Source organism: Buteo buteo, chromosome 19 (genome assembly GCF_964188355.1).
Source record: "Buteo buteo chromosome 19, bButBut1.hap1.1, whole genome shotgun sequence".
In the NCBI taxonomy this organism is placed as follows: domain Eukaryota; kingdom Metazoa; phylum Chordata; class Aves; order Accipitriformes; family Accipitridae; genus Buteo; species Buteo buteo.
The window spans coordinates 8,537,450-8,560,153 of NC_134189.1; the positions used below are offsets into that span (position 1 = coordinate 8,537,450).

At 42.9% G+C, this 22,704-nt stretch overlaps 1 protein-coding gene across 13 annotated transcripts in view; it reads right to left on the minus strand.

Moving 5' to 3' along the window:
* The window catches only part of SLC37A3 (solute carrier family 37 member 3), a 50,886-nt gene that overhangs the window by 24,963 nt on the left and 3,219 nt on the right, over positions 1-22,704 (minus strand). For 12 of the 13 annotated variants that reach the window (XR_012653656.1, XR_012653655.1, XR_012653664.1 and 9 more), the window contains exons 2-15: positions 22,098-22,273; positions 21,024-21,138; positions 18,454-18,546; positions 17,868-17,951; positions 16,491-16,636; positions 15,732-15,828; positions 14,555-14,639; positions 13,308-13,489; positions 11,576-11,717; positions 10,252-10,353; positions 8,267-8,314; positions 7,166-7,317; positions 5,357-5,422; positions 4,325-4,508 (exon numbers count right to left, since the gene is read on the minus strand). Coding sequence is in view for 1 of the 13 variants with exons in the window: in XM_075051992.1 (XP_074908093.1) it covers positions 4,416-4,508; positions 5,357-5,422; positions 7,166-7,317; positions 8,267-8,314; positions 10,252-10,353; positions 11,576-11,717; positions 13,308-13,489; positions 14,555-14,639; positions 15,732-15,828; positions 16,491-16,636; positions 17,868-17,951; positions 18,454-18,546; positions 21,024-21,138; positions 22,098-22,198 (1,506 nt within the window). In the remaining 12 variants the exon portion in view is untranslated. Of the gene's footprint in view, positions 1-2,020; positions 4,509-5,356; positions 5,423-7,165; positions 7,318-8,266; positions 8,315-10,251; positions 10,354-11,575; positions 11,718-13,307; positions 13,490-14,554; positions 14,640-15,731; positions 15,829-16,490; positions 16,637-17,867; positions 17,952-18,453; positions 18,547-21,023; positions 21,139-22,097; positions 22,274-22,704 lie in introns of those variants that run through there. The other variant, XM_075051992.1, reaches the window with a different exon arrangement.

The following is a 22,704-nucleotide window of genomic DNA, read 5'->3' on the forward strand; positions in this document are numbered from 1 at the left end:
AACTGCCATCTGCTGCTTTAAAAACTACTGCAAAACAAGAGAGGTTGTCCCCAAATAGTTTACCTGGGCTTCTGTAATCTCAGCAGAAATCTTCCTTCTCCTGGCAGTAATCTTAAACCTAACAAGAGAGCCACAAAACTTGCTATCTGCTCCTGTGCTCCAGGAGTACCCTCTGATTTGCCCGTCACATTTGTTTTCATAGATACCTGCACTCTGTTGCAGAGGTGGTCAAAGCAGATATTCCAGGAGAACCTCCTGGGATCCAAATGTACACAAACATAATCACCAGTGCAGGAGAACCAAAGGGAACATTCACAGCAATTGCCTAAATTCTTCTTTGCATTACTGTAAACATTCATCTAAGCAACTCTCATTTAGGAAAGGCTTTAATAGAACAAAGATGCTTTCATGGGCCTGTACATAACACACCCCCCGCCCCGATCCAACCCCACAAAACGGTCTAAGAGCTTGTATTTACAGCCTTCAGAGAACGGTAGGCTGTTTACTAAAAGGATTAGATAAGGCTTGACAAAGATGTAGGAAGGTGGGCATGCTGTGCCTTAGAAAACTTTTGCAATACAGAACCCAAAACATCCCTGTAGGCACTCTCAGTTAGAAAAGAAGGGGGGGGAGAAATTGCAAATCGGTTTGGCAGAGCACTTTGGCCACCGCTGGGTAGAGGGCAAAATTACACAAGAGTAACTGATCAGTGGTGTGTTTGAGACATCCCTGAACAGCTAGTGCTTTTACTGGTGAGATCTGTGGGACTGTCTTGAAATAGATACTGTCTCCTTTTATCTCAGGGAGAAAACAATAACACTTAAAACATGCTGCTGCTTCTCCTCCCACTTTCCTGCAGAAGGGAAAGCTGCTCTTCTGGGTTTGGTGAGGACAAGAAGCTCACATGCTCCCTAAGGCTGCCCAGCACTCGGAGCAGAAGCCCGATTCTTCCCCCTTTGGAGAGCACTGTGATACTGCTGCCAGGCAGACTTCTGTACCACACCTCTGAGAAAACCAGCACCTACAGCATTGCTTGGAGTGCACCTATTGTAAGGACCTCCCCGATACTGGAAAGCATCACGGGGCTGAAACACGCCTTTTCTTTCATAACCAGTTTGGTCAGAGAGTCTGTCACATCCTGGGCTACAACCAAACGCCCAGAGATCAGTTCCTAATGTGCTTCCTTTGCACTCGGAAGTTAAGCAATTCCTACACTTCTGCTCGGAGATCGCGGTCACAGCGGTGGTGATGGGGACTGCTATTATCAGCATGTTCAAATAGATACTCGAGCAAAGCTCTACTCCTTAGAGTACTTCCAGGGTAGGATGGAAAGTTCCTCAGGAGTAGGAAAAAATAAAAAAGTGACAGGAAAGTGGTAAAAATATGAAGTGTTACTTTTCTTGAGGAATAGCATCATAGCACCACCAAACTACTTCGAGTTGAGGGATTAGAATGTGCAGGCATGGGGTTTCTCCAGCAATCCAGTATTGTGCTCAACTCCGAATTTATGGTAAACTATAAAACACAAACACAATTACAAAGTTCCCCACTGTGTCCATTTAAACACAGCTAAGCATAGGTGTGGATTTGTGTTTAAAGAAACAAGCCACAGGAGAGAAGGCACAGCAGGGCCAGCAGCCACATGGCATGTTTCATTTCAAGGGAAGAACACCTGACTTCATGCAGATCAACAGATAAATAAATAAAACCAAGTATATGTTCTGGCTTCTTTATTTAAGACCATTAATTACACATTTATGGGCATATCTGTTAGGGGACTCTCACAAAGCTTCTCACGAGACTGATCAGGAAGAGTGCCAAACCGCAGCATGTGGGACATGACCCCCATTTAGGTTGGGATGAGGGTTTGGTTTTAGTGTTAGTCAAGGCTCTGGTCTTCACAGCAGTTGACTGAAAAGCAGCTGTTAGAGCTAGGCCTATAATGAGGACGAAGAGAAGCACGCTCAGCAGAACCACATTGAGAAGAGTGGAATAAAGCACACAGAAGAAGTAGCCCAGATCAAGTCAAAGTAAGTTTATTCATGTGAGATCAGTTTGGACATGATCAGATTGAAAAACCTTTCTCCATCTGAGCACCCTGAGGAAATACACAGAACCAAAAACCCAGGACAACAACAACAAAACAATCCTGAAGTCATAGGCATGCCTAGCTAATTGAGGGTGGCCTCAAAGCACTGCCGCACACTTACATGCGAGCTGCTGGGCAGCTTGCGCTTGCAGTGCTCACAACACATCTGACACTTCTCAAGAGGGGACAGAACTGTTCACAGGAAACCATTTGTTACAGGGGCCTGCCTCTCCTCCCCCCGACCCCAGCAGCATCCCTCTCCCACCCTACCTTTCATCAGAAGCTTATCTAGTGCCCAGACAGCCGGCCAAAAAGCTCATCCAGGTTGGAATTTGAAACCACAGATTCTCAGACACCGTGGCTGGGCCAAACCATGCCACCATCAATTTTAGAACTAAATTTCAGGGAGTTTTGATTCTATTTGTACAGGGGCTAATGAGTAGCTTGGGATGTGAACACTAACCCCAGGGCATAATTCTGAGAACAGGATGATAGATTCTCAATCTCCTGCTCTAATTATACAGGCAAAAATTAGAATGGGAATGAGAAGAGACAAGAACAGGATTCAGGTCCCTCATCAGCTTAACAGCATCGTTTTCCCAAGCACTGAAATTTTTCAAGGGTTAGCAAAAAATGCAAGAATCACTTCCACCGAGAGAGAGAGACTCAAAAAAAGTATAAAATGGAGCAACTGAGTTTCACAGTAAGCAAAGCTGTGCACAGAGCCGCCACTGCAGAAGCAGCAATCACCAAGCAACCGTTCAATACAGTAAAACCGTAAGGCACTAATAATGTTCCACTCATTACAATCAACACATGACTAAAAACTGACATTCATAAATTTAACAAAAGAAAAAATCACTGTACATTTTAAAAAGGCAACTTTTCCCATTTAAAAAGTTTCAAATTTTCAGCTTCAAGAATTTTGCTGCCCCCCACCCCCATCCAGGCATCACTGCTTAGTTAGGTTGAGTGTTTGATCAGAAGTTCTGCTGGTTAACATACCTATTACAATGAAACATCCCAAGGCATAAGCAGAAAACAATTTGTTGAGAAGTTACTCAATGATCCATTAACATCACCAACAAACGTTAGCGGTGTCAGTCGGTCACCCTGCTTACCGCAGTACTGCAAAACATTCACATACCACCATACTAAGTGCAGTCACATGTTTTTAGTGCTGACTTGCATCTACCTTTCTCTTCAAGATACAACTCAAGCTTTAAAACCCTGGAGCTTGAGGTTCCCTCCGCAGCCATAGGCAGAGGAGCACAAGGGAAGACAGCAGCACTTGCTCATTGATGCTATTTCACGAGTACACTTCAGTCCCTCTCTGGAAGCCCATGTCCAAGAGCAGCCAGGTCCCTTAAATGCCTTTAATTCCATTCTGGTTCTCCTTTGCTGGAGACAAGTAATTGCCCAATGAGTATGAAATCAGTGACACCAGCTTCCTTCAGAGGGTCACCTGACAGTCCCATTTTGGTCAGTATTGAACAGAGTTGAAATAACAAAGCAGTAGTGAAAGTATTTGTGTCCCATTACTGATCCTCAAAGCCATTCAAGGATCCTTTAGACAGAAAGGATCTATTAAGGCTTATTCTCAGAGATCACAGTAAAGTATTGCACACTATTTGTCTGCTTAAACAGTTAAAAACTGAAATCTCATTTCCCAGAGATTAGTAATATTATTATTATTATTAAAAAATGCTAAAAACAAATATGGAGGTAACTTCTCCATGTGAATCTACTGGAATATGTGACAGTTAATAGCTAGAGATAGCAGAGGTCCGTCTGTGCAGAGATTTAGCAACAGCATTGTTTAAACAATTGGACAGCGCAAATTCCAAATAATTATTTTTGCCCTTTCTAAAAGCTAAAGTGATCGTAAATTTAGACTACCCATGAAATGCACTGTATGATTTCACCGGCACAACAGAGCATCAAAATTCATTGCAAGACAGCCTCTCCACTGTCAGTTTTAAACAGTTGACCTTTGGTCAGGACATCCAGAAATAAATAAGAACAGGTATAGCAGTGAGACCACCCAACAGAAGACCCTAGTGTGACTGCTGACATGGAAGAGTCTGGTAGGCTGGGACAACCTGCCAGTCCTGTGGATTGTCTAGCTTAGGTCAGCAGCTCTGTGACGCGGGTGGTCTCAGGACGGGTATTTGGTACTTCACTATTGAGTTCGCCAAAGGCAGATCAGTCAAGCTATTTTGAATTAGTCCAAACCTGGAGGATGTAAGAAACAATTCTCCCAGAGTTTTGATTGGTGTCCTAGCTGTCAGGTCCATACAACAGTCCCTCCAGAGGCAAGCAGAAGTCACTCAGCCAGCATTCGCAGGCGCCGCTCATGCAGAAGCAATTTGATCTCCCTCACTATTAATGGTGAAATGAACAGGATTGTTGAACTCGTCTGTGAAAAGAAGCACATCCAGGACAATTAGCACTGAGCAACCATAGCTGCAGCCATCCTAAGCTCCAAAGTGCACTCAAGGCCTCCCCAGAAAGATACAGGCTAAGAGAAGCAATGATAACGTCGCACAGCAGATGGAAGGACTGAGCTTGCAGGAAAGCTCATACACCTTCAGCTGTCATGATCTTCTCTTCATAAAGATGAACTCTTCACCTCCTCAATGGCCTTCCTCCTGGCCACCTCTGCTGCTTACCAAAGTGGCCTTTTCCCTTGTCAGCACAGATGCAAAGACAATTCCTGGTACTTGCAGCAGGGAAGAACAGGTGAATTGTACAGCATTCGCCACTGTGGCAATGCTGAGGAGACCAGGGCCTGAATGGTCTTCTCCACCAGCAGTATACCAGGGCAAGGCATTTTCATTTTAGTTTCAAGGTCCTTATCACTCCTTCCGCTAATCTTCAAGGACTAACAAAAAAGCAGCTTAACTTAAATATTAGGAACTATGTATCATGGACATGAAGGAGGAAAAAGTCCTGCCTTGGAAGTCAGTCAGGTGGTATGAGCTTTAGGAAATGCATACAGGTATTTTAAGGCAAGTATTTTTGTGCCTCTGCCACAATCTCAGTTCCTGTTGGCCAACATGACTTTGAAGGATCCAAAATTAACCCAATTGATTTAGACGCCCTGAGGCAAAGGCATACCATAGACCATTTTTAAGAATGGCATCAGAGTTTGCAGCTGCTGCAGAAACAGATTGCATGTGTAAGTCACAATTTTCAGGTTCTCACAGAAACTTTCTATTGCAAATTGAACTTTGACAAAGAATTTTTAAAAAGGAGATTTCTTACCATTAGAATAAAGAAATAGAAAACCCACATCCATCCCAGATTCTCCTGGATCAAAGACACTAGATACTAAAAAGAAAGGGGGAAAAAATTATTCACACTGGGAAGATAAGCATGACTTTCAGGCACTACTCTTTCATTTTTTAGAATTTGTGGGCTGTTAACACTCCATACAGAGCTTCATACAAAACCTTCCAGCTGATCTTTTCCTGTCAGAAGAGATGACTCAGGACAGCAGCCTTTCTGTGTAAAACCCACAGTCTCAGCAAAGCGGAGATACCATCCTGAAGGTTTACAGTAACTCATAGCAGCATAAAGACAGAACTGAACTACAGTTTCAAAGGGTGACAAATTGACTCCGCTGAACACAAGGTTTTTGCACAGAATACTGGGACATAAGTAGATGTAAGTACTCTCAGAAGAACTAAAAGCTCTAGAATGGCTTATAAATTACACAGGACGCATTTTCAAGAGCTGTGCAACCACCAACTACTTAACCCTCCATCGTAGGCAAGACACTTGAGACTACAGTCTGTTCTGAACTGCATCCTAGTTCAAAAGACTACACAGGCTACAAAAGAAAATCTATTCCCTATTAGCAGATTTATATTCAGATGCTGTACAAGGGCCTCCCTTCTTCACTACTCGGTATATCTGAATATTCTGGTTTGAATTTCTAACATGTTCATTGTGCATTTGCTGTTATTCACACACCCCCGGAATGACATCATGGTTGTCCCTGTTGAAATAAATACAATGTTAGAATTGGAGGCAGGTGGAATTTTTCAGAACTAAAGACCCAGTTTTTATGATGACGTGAGTTTGAATGGTATGTGTGGGGGAAGACAGAAACACTGGAGACAATGCAAGAAGAACATTGAGTGTAACAGTGGACTTGAAGATGTCCACAAAGCACTCATAATTTTCCATGTTTAATGGTGCTAAGTGGCATCTTTTCTACGAAATAGAGACTGAATGATTTTATTTATCAGGTTATCAATGCCAAGTACAAACCCAAATCCCTTTCCAGAAAAGAAACATCTAGGCCTTGCCTGCATCCTTGGTATCGGGATGCCTGGGACAGAACTAGCTCCAATCTTTCTACTAAATCCTCCCCTCCCCAAAGCACCACTGTGTTCTTCCACATAGTTAACGGTTGTATTTGAGAAGAAAGAATGTCCCCAGTGGGCACACTGTCAGCTTCCTTTTCTGCAACAGTCTAGTCTTCAGACCTCTGGCAGCATACTGTAAGGACTATGGAAGCAAGTGGTGCTGGATTTACAACGTGTAAAAGACATCCATAGATAAAAAGGGGAACCACAAATAAGAGCAAATTTTAAATTACTTTATAAACACTGTAACATTCATAACAGGTATTCTAATTTTACTCAGCTATACAGGTAAACTTTTCTGTAAGCAAAGGTTTTGCTATTACCTTTGAACAAAAAAAATCCCAAACAAACTTCAAAATATTTTCTTTTCACTCTTTGTGAAGCTGACCTTTACTTGCTTTTTGGAGTTCAGGATATGAAAGTCTCTAAAATGGCTATGAAAGTGCCATAACATTAGCACTATGAATACTTAGTTTAGTTCTTAATCAAATTGCTTCCACAGGATGCTTAAAAACGCACATTCCCTTGATTGTTTCTTAAATAAATAAATAAATTTAAAAAAAAACCTGAAACCCAACCCTCTCTTTCTCTCTCTCTCTCTCTCTCCATGCAACTTTGGATTGAGGAATGAGCTAACATCTCTAACCACAACAGACTTTGCCTCCTTCCCCAGACCTCTATTTTCCTTTGGCAGCCTCACCTGTCCCACTGCTGCACCAACACTGCCAGTTCCATCCACAATTCCCGTGACTGTTGCCAGAGCCTCGCTGCTGCCTTTCACCAGATCCTGGCGCCCCAGGTCAGCAGAAATTGCAGAACTGATCATGTTAGAAGGGCCTCCGATGAAAAATCCTGTAAGTGCCAAGAAAACAGCCTTGGTGCAAAACAAGCATGAGGATAGACTCTCAACAGAACATCTTCAAAACGCAGATTTTTCTATCATGCAAAGCTCAGGAAAAGGATTAAGTCTAAGGACAATGATCACAGACTATTTGGAGGTAGAAGTGTATCCTCACAGCTGAAGCATACAGTCACGGCATACCTGGAGTATGCACACAGAAATTGCCAACAAGCACATTTTCATCCAACAGCAAAAACAAGGCAATTAGCTGTGGCACACTCTGCAAGAAGAGTCAGGACACACCAAACTGCATAGAGAAGGCTACTTTTGAACAGCATGCATATACAAACCCTCAACACGAAGCAGATTTAGAAACATTTCTACTGTGGAGTAGCATACCCCCGTGCTACTGCCTTAGTCTCCAGGGATTGGTGAAAGAGATGGAAGGGAGGAAAAAAATGTGACAGGACAGAGTTCTGTAGTAGGAGTGTTTGAAAAGAAAGGCTCTATTCATGCAGGCTAATCTTAATTCCATAACACAGCACAGTATGTCTGGTAGCACACAAAGCTTGTGACCTCTCACAGCACATAGGGCAGTTGGGGTTCTGATAAACACCCTCGAATCTGAGCTGCAGCTCATGACTTTGCCATATATACACCTCCTCATTTACCAGATCGCTGCTAGGTGTTTTGGCATAAATCTGTCCTCATCATACTGAGCCAAGGCAGACCCCTGTAGTTCCAAGCCATTATTCTAGATCTCCCTCTGTAAGGCAGTTTTCCTACAGCTGTATTCCAAAAGTAACAGAACTTGGGCCCCAGCTTTTACTCTTTCTGCAAAACCAGCACAGATGGCAGCACACACAAATGCATTACCACCACCTGAGGCTGGTGTTACTGATTTTTCTGCAAGGTGTATATATATGTCTACTAGCATAACAGTGGCATTTGATAAGATACCTGTAATTGCCATAATCACAGCATTGATAGGTTTACTGTTTGGAGAACCTGCAAGAGAAAGACCAGATAAGTGTAAATAAATGAACTTGAGAAAGGATCAGAAAGAAGGACACAAACATCCAGTTTGAACTGCCTGTTCAATTAGCTACATAGTGACAACAGTAACTTCTGTTTGACTACAGCCCTCTACAGAGATTAATCTTACTGCAAAGGCATTTAGAGACTAAAGACCTAGAAGTTTCCTGACAGCAATTTACAGTAGAAAAGTCACCTTTACCATTAAAATTTTGTGCCCTATAGCTACATCAGATTTGCCTGGCTCTGGGTTCCAGCCCTTGTTATGCCTCTTTTGATGACACAGAGCTTGCATTTACCCTCCTTGAGAGTCCATTTGAATAGTAAGAGAATCCTCCCTCTGTCTCCCTGGGGAAGTTAACTCAACTCAATCTCTCCCACCATAAAGTATTCAACACTTGAATCACCCTTCCACTCATTCTGAATTTTCCAAAATCTTTTTTAAAATACAGATATTAGATCCAGAGGTAGTAAGCCAGCAACTGCCTAAACAATGCTGCACCACAAAGTAAAAAATGCAAAACTCCATATCCTCAAGTCCACCTTACAATGCCATGCTTGGGTATCTACAGGTTCTGCTTGCCCTTCCAGTAACAGCATCATACTGTGTACATGCAGCTGGTTTTCCACTACAGTTTTTCAGTGCTTTTCAGACACTGTTTTCCCTGATACCTCACTTCCAGGCAACACCTGAATTCCTTACTCACTGCTTCAACTTGGGGCTCACACATGGTCAAGTTACCATGTGTAAGGCAAGTTGCAGCCCTCTTCACATACTCTCAGGCCATTACTACTCTTATGTGCAACACACCATGAACGTGAAAAGGTTCCCTGGTTCGGCTGATGGAATTTAATTATCACACTGCAGTAACTTTGTATTGCCTGTCTGAGCCTTCTATATCTGGCTGGACGCAGCTAAGCACAAGACATTTGGACCTCTGGCTGCTCTGCTGTCTAGAACAAGCTTCAAACTTCATCAGCAATAATTTTATATTTGCTTCCAATGCACTTCTGAAAGTGTGAGTTCACACAAGAGCCTCCAAAACTCCAGGGAACTCCAACAAACCCAGTCCTTGCTATTTAATGATTATACCTTATTGACGTATTTCGAGACCATCCAAGTAAGCCAGCGTGCTTCTGAAAGGCACACTTTACTGTTCGTGTCCAGTTCAGGCAGCAATTTCTGTCCACAGATCTCAAAGTGCTCTATAAGAGCCAGTCTGTATCACCACCCCATTTTAGAGGAAGACAGAGAAGTGAAATGACATCACAGTGAGTTAAAGCACTCTGGTACCACAGGACACCATGTCTGAAGACAGAAAACCATTACCCTTAGAAGAGCTTCACAGACGTTTCATAGAAATGAGATCTGCCTGTCTCCTTCTACTGAGTTTTCCTGACAGACTCCTTTCAATAACCAGTCACCGAGAACTGCATTTATTATAAAACAGGCAGAAACTCTTCAATTTCACCACTTAGAGAAGCATAAGTGGTAAAGTCTAAGAGCTTCTGCCTCTTTGTAGTGTATATATACTCCAGCACAGATCTGTCCCCATATTCTCTTTCCTCTTGCTAGGGAGGGATGCACCTGAGATTTCCTGCTCTGCCAGTTGTGGTGTTGATACAATGACAATGCCAAAAATCTCACTGACACTGGAGAAGGACGAGTACCGTAACTCACCAGTACAAGGAAATCCAACCACTCAGCTAATTCTTTTCCACCTCATTAACCAGAGAACAGATTTCTTTCTGTGCAGTGCCACACTTCAGGCAAAATAGACCAAAAGGCACAATCCTGATCCAGAAGCAGTTTCAAGACCAGAAAACATAATTAGAAAAGGCTGTGCTCTGGTTCTCTCTAATAAGTGCCGAACGGACCTCTTACCACTGTGCAGCAAAAGCATACTCACGGCTGTATCCAAAAAGAGAGCCTACAGCAAAGAGCAGGCTAGTTGCTAGCACTGGGGCTCTCTTCTGTAGCACATCAGAAATCAAGCCCTGGATAGTCCCACCTGCAAAACAATAAATCATTGTCAGGCTCAGGATGCTAACACCTTGAACAAAAATCATTTCACTGAGTGCAGTGGCCTCTTGCCTTCTCATCAATACACATTCTCTCTAAAATCCTGAAAACTAAGTGTCCTGCCCTTACTGCCCCAGACACAGAGACAAGAGTAAACTTAAGTGGCTCAGAGCAGGAAAAATTACTCATACTGCTTTCCCAGGAATTTATTACTTTTTTTTTCTGGCACACCACTAGCTAATGCTCCTGCTTTCCCTTTCCTTCCCCTGTAGGACCATCACAGCTCTAGGATCACCAAAACTCTGGACGTAAACAAGCTCAACATTGTGGCTGGCTTCTTTAAGTGCAGGAAAAGGCACTTCTTTTCCACAGGGAAAGCATTAGCACACAAGGTCCTCACACTCCCTGCTGTCTCACCTACTTAGGGTAGGTGCAACTAATTGCAAAAAATGTCGATAGCTGATAAAAAACACCTTAAGTATCATTGCTACCTCTGTAAGAACTGGTCTGCTGGTAAAAACTAGAATGTTGAGAAGGCCTAACATAGAAAAGGCCACGGAGGCAAAAAAACTGACCCTGAACAGACCAAAACAATGATGTCTATTCTAGGAAAGCTAACTGGACAAGGTAATAAAGCAAGAAACTGAGCACAGGAGAGTGGAAGTCTAAACACATATACAATATGTTCTTTATTCTGGAGGAACAGGGTCAGATTTTGCAGCCAGCAGAAACAAGTGCAATTACACTTTATTTCTGAACATAACACAGTTGTGCCTGCTCTGCTGAGATCTGTGCTGAGTCTGTTCTTAAAAATACAGGGCAGAAGGGACAGTACAGTACCCAGTAAGTCCAGATCTAAACTCTCCCCCAAGGATACCTGTCAAAAAGGAAGCAGCAAGGAGCAGGGACACCATTTTGTACACGGCACTTTTCAAGAAGTCCTAGCGAGTAAAGAAAATGCCCACTGAGAGTAATGTCCAAGAATACAACAGTGCCCTTTAAATTCTATGTAAACTCTTTAGGGGGTTCACATACTCTGTGTTTTAGAATAAAACACAGCCAAGCAGCTACATACGGAACTAGACTTTTCATATATTCAGTAAACAACTAGATCCCACCGAACATGACTGCTCTCAGCTGCAATCGTTGTCTTTCATTTTCAAACACTAGCAGGACAACTGCAGGAAGATGTCATTCACTTGCTCACTCACCTATTATTCCTCCCACATCATACCAGATCGAGAGCTGGTCAGCTTCTGCTTCTTTCCATCCAAAGTTGTTGCTGAGGTAGAAGGGCAGCCAGAAGAAGAATGAATAATTCACCAGTTTCAAGCAGGCATAGGCCAAAGAGTACTGGGACACAAAGAGAGGGCCAGCAAGCAGTTAGCACTTGAGAAATGCAAACAGCATTTCTGCTTCTTCCGACAAAGCTCTGTATCCAGCTAAAGCTTTCAGAGGGAAGTGCTTCTGCATTTCACGTAAGAAGGCAGCATTATGAAAGCTTAATGCTGAACATCAAAGGGAACCCAGGAATACAGAGGGCTCAGGGGAAAGCTGTCTGTACTAAAACTCTTCCACCATATCACTCAGCAGGAGAAGAGAGGAACTACAGAAAAAATATGTCAAATAAAGTCTTTGTAGAATCTTGACAAGGCTTTGGAGGTTCTCTCAGTATTTGGTCTCTCACTGATCTGACATAGTGTCCTAGTTGGGCACTGATCTGACATCAGATAAAACTCAGACTCAGAGGTGTTCATGTTGCTGGGTTAATGCACAGATAGTCCTCAGAAGAAACAGCAACATCAGTTGTATAGTACCTCCTTATGTTCTGGCCAACGAAAAAAAGTCACACATCAACTGAGGAAGCCTCCACCACTAGGAAATTTTGCCTAAAGGTTCTTTGGACATCAGCCCATTCTAAGGACCACCAAAACCGAGCTATAGTTTATATGCATTTAGCCATATTAGGAAAGAACTCAAGACGGGTATGCTTTCTTTTGCCATCCCTCAACTAGGGTCTTTAAAAAGAGAACTGTGGCTGTCCAGCACCCTTAACACTGACAACCCACCCAACCCTTCTAGATTTTGTGTTGCCTTAATCACTACAACCAACCACTTTACTCATTAAGGGTACCTGACAATACTATCCATTCAGTAATTTTGTTTCATGATCAAATCCAGAGAGTTCACACTGTATTACTGAACCAGCCACGCTGCCCCCTTTTCTTGTACTAGTTCTAGTATTCAGGGGGCACACAGCCCACTGACACAGAAAGTTAACATTGTTTTTTAATGGCAGGTTAATTTTTCAGCTGAACCAAATCCATGAATTGGGCGATACTGCTGATGCAGAAATATAGGTTCTCACACAAGGCACAGGATGACGATATGTGGAAACTGCATCACCAGGCCTTGTTTCCAGTTGTTTATAAAAACCCTGCCTACTTCACTGCATTACATCATGCTGATTCAGGCTTTTGAGGCCAGCTTTCTGCTTTAAGGCAATTAAAAAACCCCAGACCCCAATATCAGTGCCACAGAGTTCTGTGTGATGCTCAGCTAGCAGTGAGAATCCTATTCCTCGGGGCAATATAGCTACCTTACCAAGAAAGCATCCTACAGCCACCTTTGTTCCTGGCCTCCTAAATTCAGCAGCAAAAAGGGCAGAATCTCTGCCCTTAGTTGGCTCATTACATGCACTAAATGAAGGAGTCCAATGGGAAGAGCAACATGCAATCACATACCCAGACAGTATTATAATCCATGAGCACAAGGATGACAGTCCCAGCCCCAAGGTTTTAACAGCATAAGAAGTCAGATGTCAACAACTACAACACACGGCCAACATATTAACAATGATGTCAACAAATGCTGACAACACAAGAAGTCAGCTTTATGTTTAACAACATAAGTCAGATCTCACTCAAGAATCTGTGTCCTCACCAGTACTACACCTGGAAGGCAACAAGCCTGGAAAAAGCCAATGGCCTTTGGCTGGTTGTCAGTGTCAGTTGCTTGAATAGAGTAATTCCGGTCATCATCATCTACATCATCATTGCCCATTAAAGGTCTGTTGGCATCTTCCTCCACACTGTCATCTTCATCTGCTCCAAGCTCAGGGAGGCCTAAGTTTTAAAATGGATATGCAACAACAAGAAAAACTGACCAGAGCCCATTCACCCTCTCCCCACTCTAAAGCTATGCTTGCCTCTTTTAAGCAGTTCTCCCTTCTAGCAATTCCCTTGCTCTCCCATACCTCCACCCTCCTTTGGCTTAAAAACTCTCCTAGATGGTGTTCTGCAGCGTCACCAGTTTCTACCCTTTGTCTTCTGGCACTCTTGAAAGTACTCTGTCTGATCCTGGCATCAGCTTTGTCTGTTCTGAGTGTCTGGCCATTAGTTGGAAGGCACAACAAATTAGTGCATTTTCCCACTTATTTAGTGGTTGAGATCCTTGGACCTGGCTCCTGGGTACCACTTCCCTTGAGCATCGAGGCTGAGCGTACCAGCAACTACTCAGCTGCTGCCTGTTAACACCTTCACTGGAACAGAAACCCTAGGAACTGCACTGTGCTTTCTGGGCTGCTGCGTGCTCTTATGAGCACTCTTTATGGTAGCTTTAGTGCTACCAACTTTACAGCCTTTGCAGGCACCTGGGAAACCTCCTCCGTGGCCCTGTCAAAGCCCAGAAGTTTGTTTTCCTATTACACTTTGGCTTGCCTACCATCTTCTCAGAGAAGGACCATATCCAACCTAAGACCTATTTAACTGGCTGTGGGACATCTGCAGATGAAAAGTATTTTCCCTTCCCACTGCACAGTTAAGGCTTGCCATAGTTTTCTCCTACAATGGCCAGTTATCAGTTTGCCTACTCTTTCTTTAAAAAGTACTGATTTTCCAGGTGAATAAAACCTGATCATTAGGCACATCTTAATAGAGACGTTAGAGACAGGTTGTTTTATTTCGCTTTTTAAAATATCCAGACCCTATACACATTATGCACGATGGCATTTAGTGTGATTTTGGCGAGTAAAGCATTTGGTCCATGAAATACACTAAAGTGCAACACCATTTTATAAGATCCCTGAGGATAAGTGCTGTCAGAACGAGCAGTACTTTTAGTACTACATGGAAAGCTGCAGATCTGCTTTCCATGAAGGGACTGAAATGCTACAGCTCTCTTCTACTTACCCACTTCCTTTGGTGATGTCAGGAGCCCAAAGAAGACAATGACTCCTCCAGCAAACTGTACTGAGGCAGTCACCAAGAAAGCATACTGAAGATAAATGAATACAATTTTTTTTTAAAAAACACTTCCAGTTACAGAGGCTTCCCTGACTAATGAGGGTTTCTTTACATTCCAGCCTTGTCAGAGAGTAAACACAGCTACAACAACCCAGACTACATTCATAAAACTTGGAAACAAGTGATCTCTGCATCTGGTTCTATCGAGGCTGAAAGACCACACTGAAACATCTGTTTTAGCGTACTGAGGTGACAGCAGTGAGGAAGGACCTCACCCAACACAACTACAGATCCAGCTATATTGGAAGGGACTGCTCAAAGAAGGGTCAAACACCAAGTTCAGACCAGGTTGCTCAGGGCTTTGTTCAATCAGGTCTCGAAATCCTCCAAAGACAGATCATCCAGGCTCTGGCCCCTTGTTCCAGTGCTTAACTAACTTCATAGTGAAATAGTTTTCCAAACATCCAGTTGGAACTGTCCCTGCTTCACTTTATACTCACTGCTTTTTAGCTCTCTCACCATGCAACCCAGGAAAGGGTCTCACTGATTTTTCAGCAGTCTTCTCACAGGCTTTGGAAGGCTGCTATTTGGTACCCTAAGCCTCTTCATCTCCAGAGTGACTCTGTTAGCCTGTCCTCATAGGTCACACACTGCAAGATGTGCTGGTTCACTTACGTTCCCTGTATTCAGTTGCCGGCCTGCTGCATTACAGCAACGTAGCACACGCCTGGCCTCCTCCCAGTTAGAGGAGCTATGCCTCCATGCCTGTCAGAACCTCACCACTATTCAGCAGCAGTGATTTCAGTTAAGTGAGAACCTGTGATGGATGACTCCGAAGAGCACTTTAAGGCACACAAATCAGAAGAGGGTATACTGTGACACTAGGGCTCTTCAATAACACCAGTCCCATTTACAGAAAAGTCTCGGGCTCATTTCTCCCAACTTGGAAGGGTCAGTAAAGGAATACTCTTTCTATTCTGCCTACTGCTTGCTACCACAGAATTCAGGAAGATGAAACTGGACACTCTGAGCCTGTTATCTCTCAGAGACAGGATAAGAAACTAGTCTCTCACAACCCAATCAGACATGCAGTCCTAGCTAGAAGCCAGACAGCAATACCTACCTCATAGCCATACTTGAGAACACAGGAGGCAAGGAACGCCCCAAGGATATTTCCCACAGATGCACAGGCACTCCAGAGTCCAAACACAAAACCTCTCCTGCAGAAGGGGAAGAAAATTTGAAAAAGGCAATGCGGGGAGAGGTGACATTAGGAGCAAGACAAAGATATAACATTCGAGTGAACTTTAACTTATGAATAAAGTGACAGCATTCTCCCAGTCCACTTCAAAGAGACTCAAAGGTCACTTAAAACAAAACACAGAATAACTTGTGGGTACCAAATAGATAAGTGAGGAACCTCTATCCTGAAACACCTGTTACAGCAGAGGTGAGCTGGCAACAACAGGGTTACAAGCTATGGCTGGAGCTCATCTGCAATACCCCAAAGTGACAGAGTTGAACCTAAAATGAGTCAGTTTCCATTAGGTCTCTTCAGTGGTAAGTAGACAGAAACAGGTTTTCCAGTGGCATGAAAATTCGAATTCAGCCACTCTGTGCTACTGGACTTTTGAAGTTTAAACCTGTGCCTTTAACACACACAATTGTGCTCACACCAAGCTGTTCTGTGGCTCCAGAGGGAAGGGTAAAAAAAAAAACCAAACCCAAAAAACCAACATATAATAGTAACAAGTAGGGCATATTTCATCCCACATAACTTTAACTTTAATTCTGACCTAACAGTTGGCCTTTTTGGTTTGAGACTTTCAGCTCAAGCTGCTACTCAGCAGGTCAGATAAGTGAGTCACTGAAGAAAACTTACCCAGCTTTTCCGAACCAATTGCCCATGACAGCAACCACGCAGGGCCAACCAGTGGACTGCAGCAAACCATTCACAACCCAGAGACAGCAGTAGAACCACTTGTTGTAGAAATGCAACCATTCTGTGAGTGTGCCAAAGAAGAATACCTAAAGAGGAGGGAAATAAAAAAAACAACAACAAAAAAAACAACAAAGCAGTGAAGAAACCCTGAGGCTACTGCTGAAAGCCAGGCAGGAGTGGGATCCTAAAGAAGAAACAACATTTCAGGGAGCAGGTCCCCCGCAGGGGCCAGGCCAGACGCAAGCCTGGCATTGTTTAAGGACCAGCTCAGAGCTAACAGCACCCTCTGCTGAGACACCACAGCACTGACTCCAGAGCCCAAACAACTCCAGAGACAAATGTGCTGTCATGGCACTTCCCCTCCGAAAGACTTTTGTCTTTGTAAACAGCACAGTTATAACAGCAGAGGAGAAGAAAGAGACAAATACTTGCAGTAACAACACTAAAAATACAGTAGCCTCTTGATCTGCTATTGTACTGACATCTGAATTCACAAGGGTCTGTGCAAACACAAAACCCTCAGCAGTCATTTATCTGAGCAAAATTTAACAGCAATAGAACAGCCAGGTCTCAAATTACTAATAGCCCCAATCCAAACTAGCCAAAATAAACACACTTTGTGGCACACTATCCTTGATGCATGTTTGTGGTCATGTGTTTGCAGAACGCAATAGGCCATAGTGGGGTTTGTAGCCGCTGGGTAAATCAAAAGCACTCCACACATTTTACCACTACTTTAATAACCAGAAAACCACAATGAGATAAAACCGATTCACACTTATCTGCAGTGGCTTGAACCTGAAGAACCCTTTTGTTTTAAGCAGACATTCTTTTTTGACACATGCCCTCCCAGCAATTATAAAATAAGTAAATGAATGCTTAGTATTGTTAGCATGTCCTTTACAGAAGAGAGCAAAGACTGCAATTGGAAGCAAAAGCCTTGATGACAACAAATGTGGGCTAGGAGAACAGCTATAATACAAAACAGTCCCAAGAAGTCCAAATACACCAATCTTGTGCAAAAGCTGTTCGTAAGTCTCTAGACAGTGCCTCAAACTTAGGAATTTCCTTCTGACACAGTATCCATAAATAGATATTTCAGGAAGAGGTGAGTCATCTAGCATAGCTCTATGCTTTAGACAATGCAATAAGTGCATCCAGGACAAAGTTTTACATGCAGACTTTGAGACTACTGAGGTACAGCTACAGCTCATGGGCAGATTCACACAGAAACAGAGCCTCTTCCGCCCTAAAGTTAAACCCTGTGAAGAAACCCTAAGAGAGATCTCTAAATCACACCTATATGTTCTGACTTACCACCAGAGCAGAGGAACACATGCCAAAAGACAAAACCCAGCGTAAATTCAGGCGATCACCAACTATGCCACTGACAAAGAGACCCTAAGAACAAAACACAGCATTAAATAAAGCCACAAGATTTGCATCTGTTATCTACAAGATTTAAAACAATGTAGAAGGGTCAAGCTGATCCAAACACTGTTATTATACCAACGTACACTTTGATTCTAACCGCTACTTCTGCCACTAAAGAAACCCATGCTCATAGTTGTTCATTACATTTCTTATTTTTAAAAAATTCAGCTGAGAACCCCTGGAGAGATAGAACTAGCCCTCCCACTGACTGGCAACAGTGGTGTGAGAAATTCTGAAGTGATAGTATTTCTCTTGCATTTGTTAACAAGCATCTTCACATGGGTGACGGGCATGGACAGAACTAATAGAAATTTAAAGAAAAAAAATCTGCTCCTGAACTGAGCTTTTTAACTGCATTAGTGCTAGGCAAGTCCAAGAAGAAGATCCTGTTCATCCCCTCCAAATGTGGGCGTGATCATCTCAATAAGATTCAACCAAAGCTTAGCAGCTTTGGGTTACTTTTACTCACCATAGCATAGGAAAACAAAAAGATAGTGTCCAATGTCCCCAAGAAGAGAGTTGCTTCTTCTGCATTTGGAAATAAATGGCTGCTGTTCCAGAGCTACAGAGAGAAAATTTTAACAGGTAAACAGGGAAAGGCACAGCTCATTCTACTCTTTCATGATGGAAACCCCACCTCCAAAGCAGAACAGCATCTGACCCCATCAACCTCCCATTCCTTGAACACTTTAATTATCAAATCAAGAAGAATTCTGGCATTATCTACTGCAGAAAATGTCCACTGCCACTTTGTTTCACTTCTAAAGGGGAAGCTAGCAAACCAGAAGAAAGAAATGCTCATTCCACCTGGATCAAGACAAATGACTAGCAAAACAAACCCTACTTCTAACAAGCATGCAACTCTTAGACAGCTGCTTACACAGAAACACTGATGAGCATCTTAATGAATAATACAATAAAGGCATATTCTGTTTTATGTGCAGCATCTCTTCTGTACTTATCTTGCTGTCTTCACTAAATGAATAATTCCCTTAAAGTATTTGTGGCAGCAACCATAGTAAGAAATGACAGACCACAAACAGAAAAGAAAGAACACAGAAGGAACAAGAAGAAATAGACTGGCTGGAAACTATTTACAATGAATTCCAGTCACTAATGTTGTTATTTTTTGTGCTTACTGAGTCTCATTTTACTTTCAATATGATCAAAAAAAGGGAAAAAGACTCAATTGTCCCCAAACTAAGATTAATGACATCAGCTGAAAATAGCAAGCTTTGAGGATGACTTAAGAATGAATGAAGTTAATCAGGACAAAGTTTTCTTCCCTCCCTGCCATGCCCCCCATTAACAAACAAACAAACCCAATCCAAACCTGATCTATGGATGCACCTAACTCAAATATCAGTTTTAGTTTGATTCTACCTCTCCAGAACATCCTGTACAGACAACACTAATTACACATCCACATAGTTTAAAAGTTGTAACATTGGTAAGGCCTATTGAAACAGCTTCTGCTTAAGTCTCCTGTGGCCAAGAAAATTAATAAATCCCTTGAAAAACTTTTTGCCACTTGAGGCCACCAATACCTACTTACACCAGTAGCTTTCAACTTTCAACCAGAGATCCCTGGAGGTCCACAAGCTATTAAGAGTCTTAGAAAGATAAGAGAATCAAATCTTTTGTCATTAGGCTTAAATTCATTAAACAACCTCCGCAGAACCCACAAATCTTTAAAGGCTGAAAAGTATAGATCTAAGTTGTCCTTCTAATAAAATCATACTTGGTCCTACTCACAAAACAATTGCAGAAAATTTTGTTATACTTTAAAAAAATATTTTTAAGTATAAAAATAAAGAACAACTGTAGTTAAAAAGATATACCAAAGTTCAAAACTGACAGCACGTGACTTCTCTGTTCATGTCCTTAATCTGTTCTATCAGTTTCTCAAAGCGCACTTTACTGTTAACTGACATAATCTCAACTGATACCAAAAGGACCATTTTGACCATTTTTCTTGATTAGACACATATACCTCAATATCCAGCAAACACTACATCATCTATGTTAAAAAAAAATAAATCAAAACAGCTTCCAAAATATACTAGTTGTTTGAATGTCAGTTAAGGAACTAAATATAAATACCCTGTAGTTCATTTTAGCATCCCTGAGATGCTCGCTCCTTTTTGCCACACTATGAAATCCTGAACACATTACAGGCCCAATTCACTGTTTTCACTTATCACAAAAAGTCAGCATTTATCATCCCTCAGTCAAATGTTCAAATAACCAATAATTTCTAATGCAGACAACACCAAAGCAACTGACTTGGAACTCCCTGCTCTGATAGATCTCATGGCCTGCAACCAAGATGTTAACATAACTTTCTTGCACTTCTCAAAAGCATTGGGACAAGCCACTGCTAAAAACAAGCATGTTCCTAAAAGGACTATGAGTAGGAGTCAGGAGGTAGTTCTCGCATTCCCATTTGTGAGATGCAAGCAGTATACAACTTCTTTTTCTGCAAGCAAACACTGCCAAAACTCCCACTGTTTTCACAGAAGCTAGGATTTTACAGAGAAGGGGTACTGGATGTTCAGGATTTTTGGAAATCAGACCTTTCAGATGCAAGATAAAATGTCATTCTTCGGTATCAATTCAGGATAAGCAGCTAGCACTTTCAGATAGCTTCCTTCTTTCCTACTTTGGCTATCCTTTTAGTAGGGTGGCAGCAGCAGCACTGCCACAGAGAAAGCCACAGCCAGGGCTCTACAGAGATCGCTGTATACCCGTTAACTACTCATTTATTGCCTCCAACACTCAGAGGTAGGGTCACTCTTTCCCCCTCCTTCCCCACCCCCATGCTGCTGGCTACTACAGACAGTCTCCTGGGGTTCCCATTTCTATTGGAACACTGTAACTTCTTGAGAAGTTTCTCTCTGGGGACTGCTAGGAAAGATTTCACCATCACCTGATGATCCAGAAAACTACAATCCAGACACCTGAAGTTCCCACTCACATTCTGAGAATACTGGAAGTTACCCATCTTTCTTTGCACTTGCCTATCCCTTGTGTCCTTACCTCATATGGCCGGAGCTCAGGGGCCGTGCTGTTTAGGCAGGAGGGAGTCCATTGGCTGGAAATGCTGACTTTGACATTACTGAATGTTTTTCTGGAAGCATGGAGCAGGGAATAACTGCCAGAAAACACACAAGCACAGGTTGGCCAAATCTTCCCTGGAGGTCAAGTGGGAAAGGGTGGGACTCAAAATACAGATACACGCTGTCTAAGCAGGCAGCATAGCAGAGGACTGGTAGTTTTGGAGATAGTAGTAAGCGGTAAGAACCCCCAAGTTGTGAGTAGACACGCTGATTTTAGTGGGGAGTTGTGAAATAGCGTCTTGACTGTAAAGGACCTCCTCTTTTATTTTCAAAAGAGGAGGTGACTGTGCAACAACAATTAGGTACCTCAGAAAAGAAAAAAACAATGAAGAGAAAAGAGAAGACACACTCATCTGGCTAACCACCATTACAAGTGTTCTTCCAGAGACAGATTAGGTATCAGTGGCAGTATTGCTGTGAAGATCAAAGGATATCAGTGAGACAAAGTTTGTAAGGAGAGGCAGTGTGGTATTCCAGCTGTTGCCAGCTGGTGTAACAGACAAGTTTTCAACAAACCAATCTAGTAGACCTTCAGATCTGAAGCAGTGACCTCTCTGTTCTAGAGGCCTGTCCACCCTCTGCAAACAGCACAAAAAGGACCCCGGAAGCAACGACAGCATGTTCCATCAGGCAGAACAGGCATCAGAGTTCTGAGCATCAGGATTTGCTTCCTTCCTCATTTCAGCTAGTTCCTCCCCACACCCACCCACATTCACCCTTCTGCAACAGACTGCTGCTGGCTTGGCACAGTCAGCCTCACCTTTGGTGCAAACCCTGTTTGTGGCTGGATTCCCCAGGGGCATAGCACACTTAGCTCCACTACTGCATGACTCCCAGACCGGTTGGTACTACTAGCATTTAAGTTTGTTTTCAAGGCTCACAGCCAAAGGCTTAGACAATTTTCCTGCCTTCATTCTCCTTCTTTGGACATGCCCTCACCTCCCCACATTCAGCAAGATGAACACTTCTCTATGCAGAGATACACTCGACCTACCTGAAGAAGGTCAGCAGGAACACAACAATATGATGGTGGGTGCAATGGGACACAAGGCCTCTGCTTGCAGGCTGCCTCCGTAAGCTTCCAGGCAAAGCCATCCTCCTGGCAGCCCTACCCCTGCTCCTGCCCTTGGCCACAAAGGCGGAACGGTGCTTAGGTCATTTTTCTTCTTACTTAAACAGAAGAGAGTGGAAAGGGAGAAAAAAAAGAAAACATACTTGAATTAAAACACATGTATAAAATACAGCTGCATTCCTCAAACAGCTGGAATTCAGCAGGAACTACCCTATGCCATTCCTTCCCAATTTGTTTCACATCGCTGCCCATCTCATCACCTGTACATTCCTTGACACCTTCTATGCCCAGAAATGTCTTTTTACTCCCATTAACCCAGCAAGCCCACGGTTATCCTCCAACCCACTTCTTTTTCATCCCCTTCTAGCAGATGCCTCTTCAGTGCCCATCACCAAAGGAGTTCCCCCAGGATCTACCAAGTTCCAGTGTTCCCACCTTAAAGACCATTCTGCACCTTTTACATATACGGTGCACTACAGAGTGGTCATAAATAAACTAACTTTCCACTGCTACCCGGTTGGCTATAGGC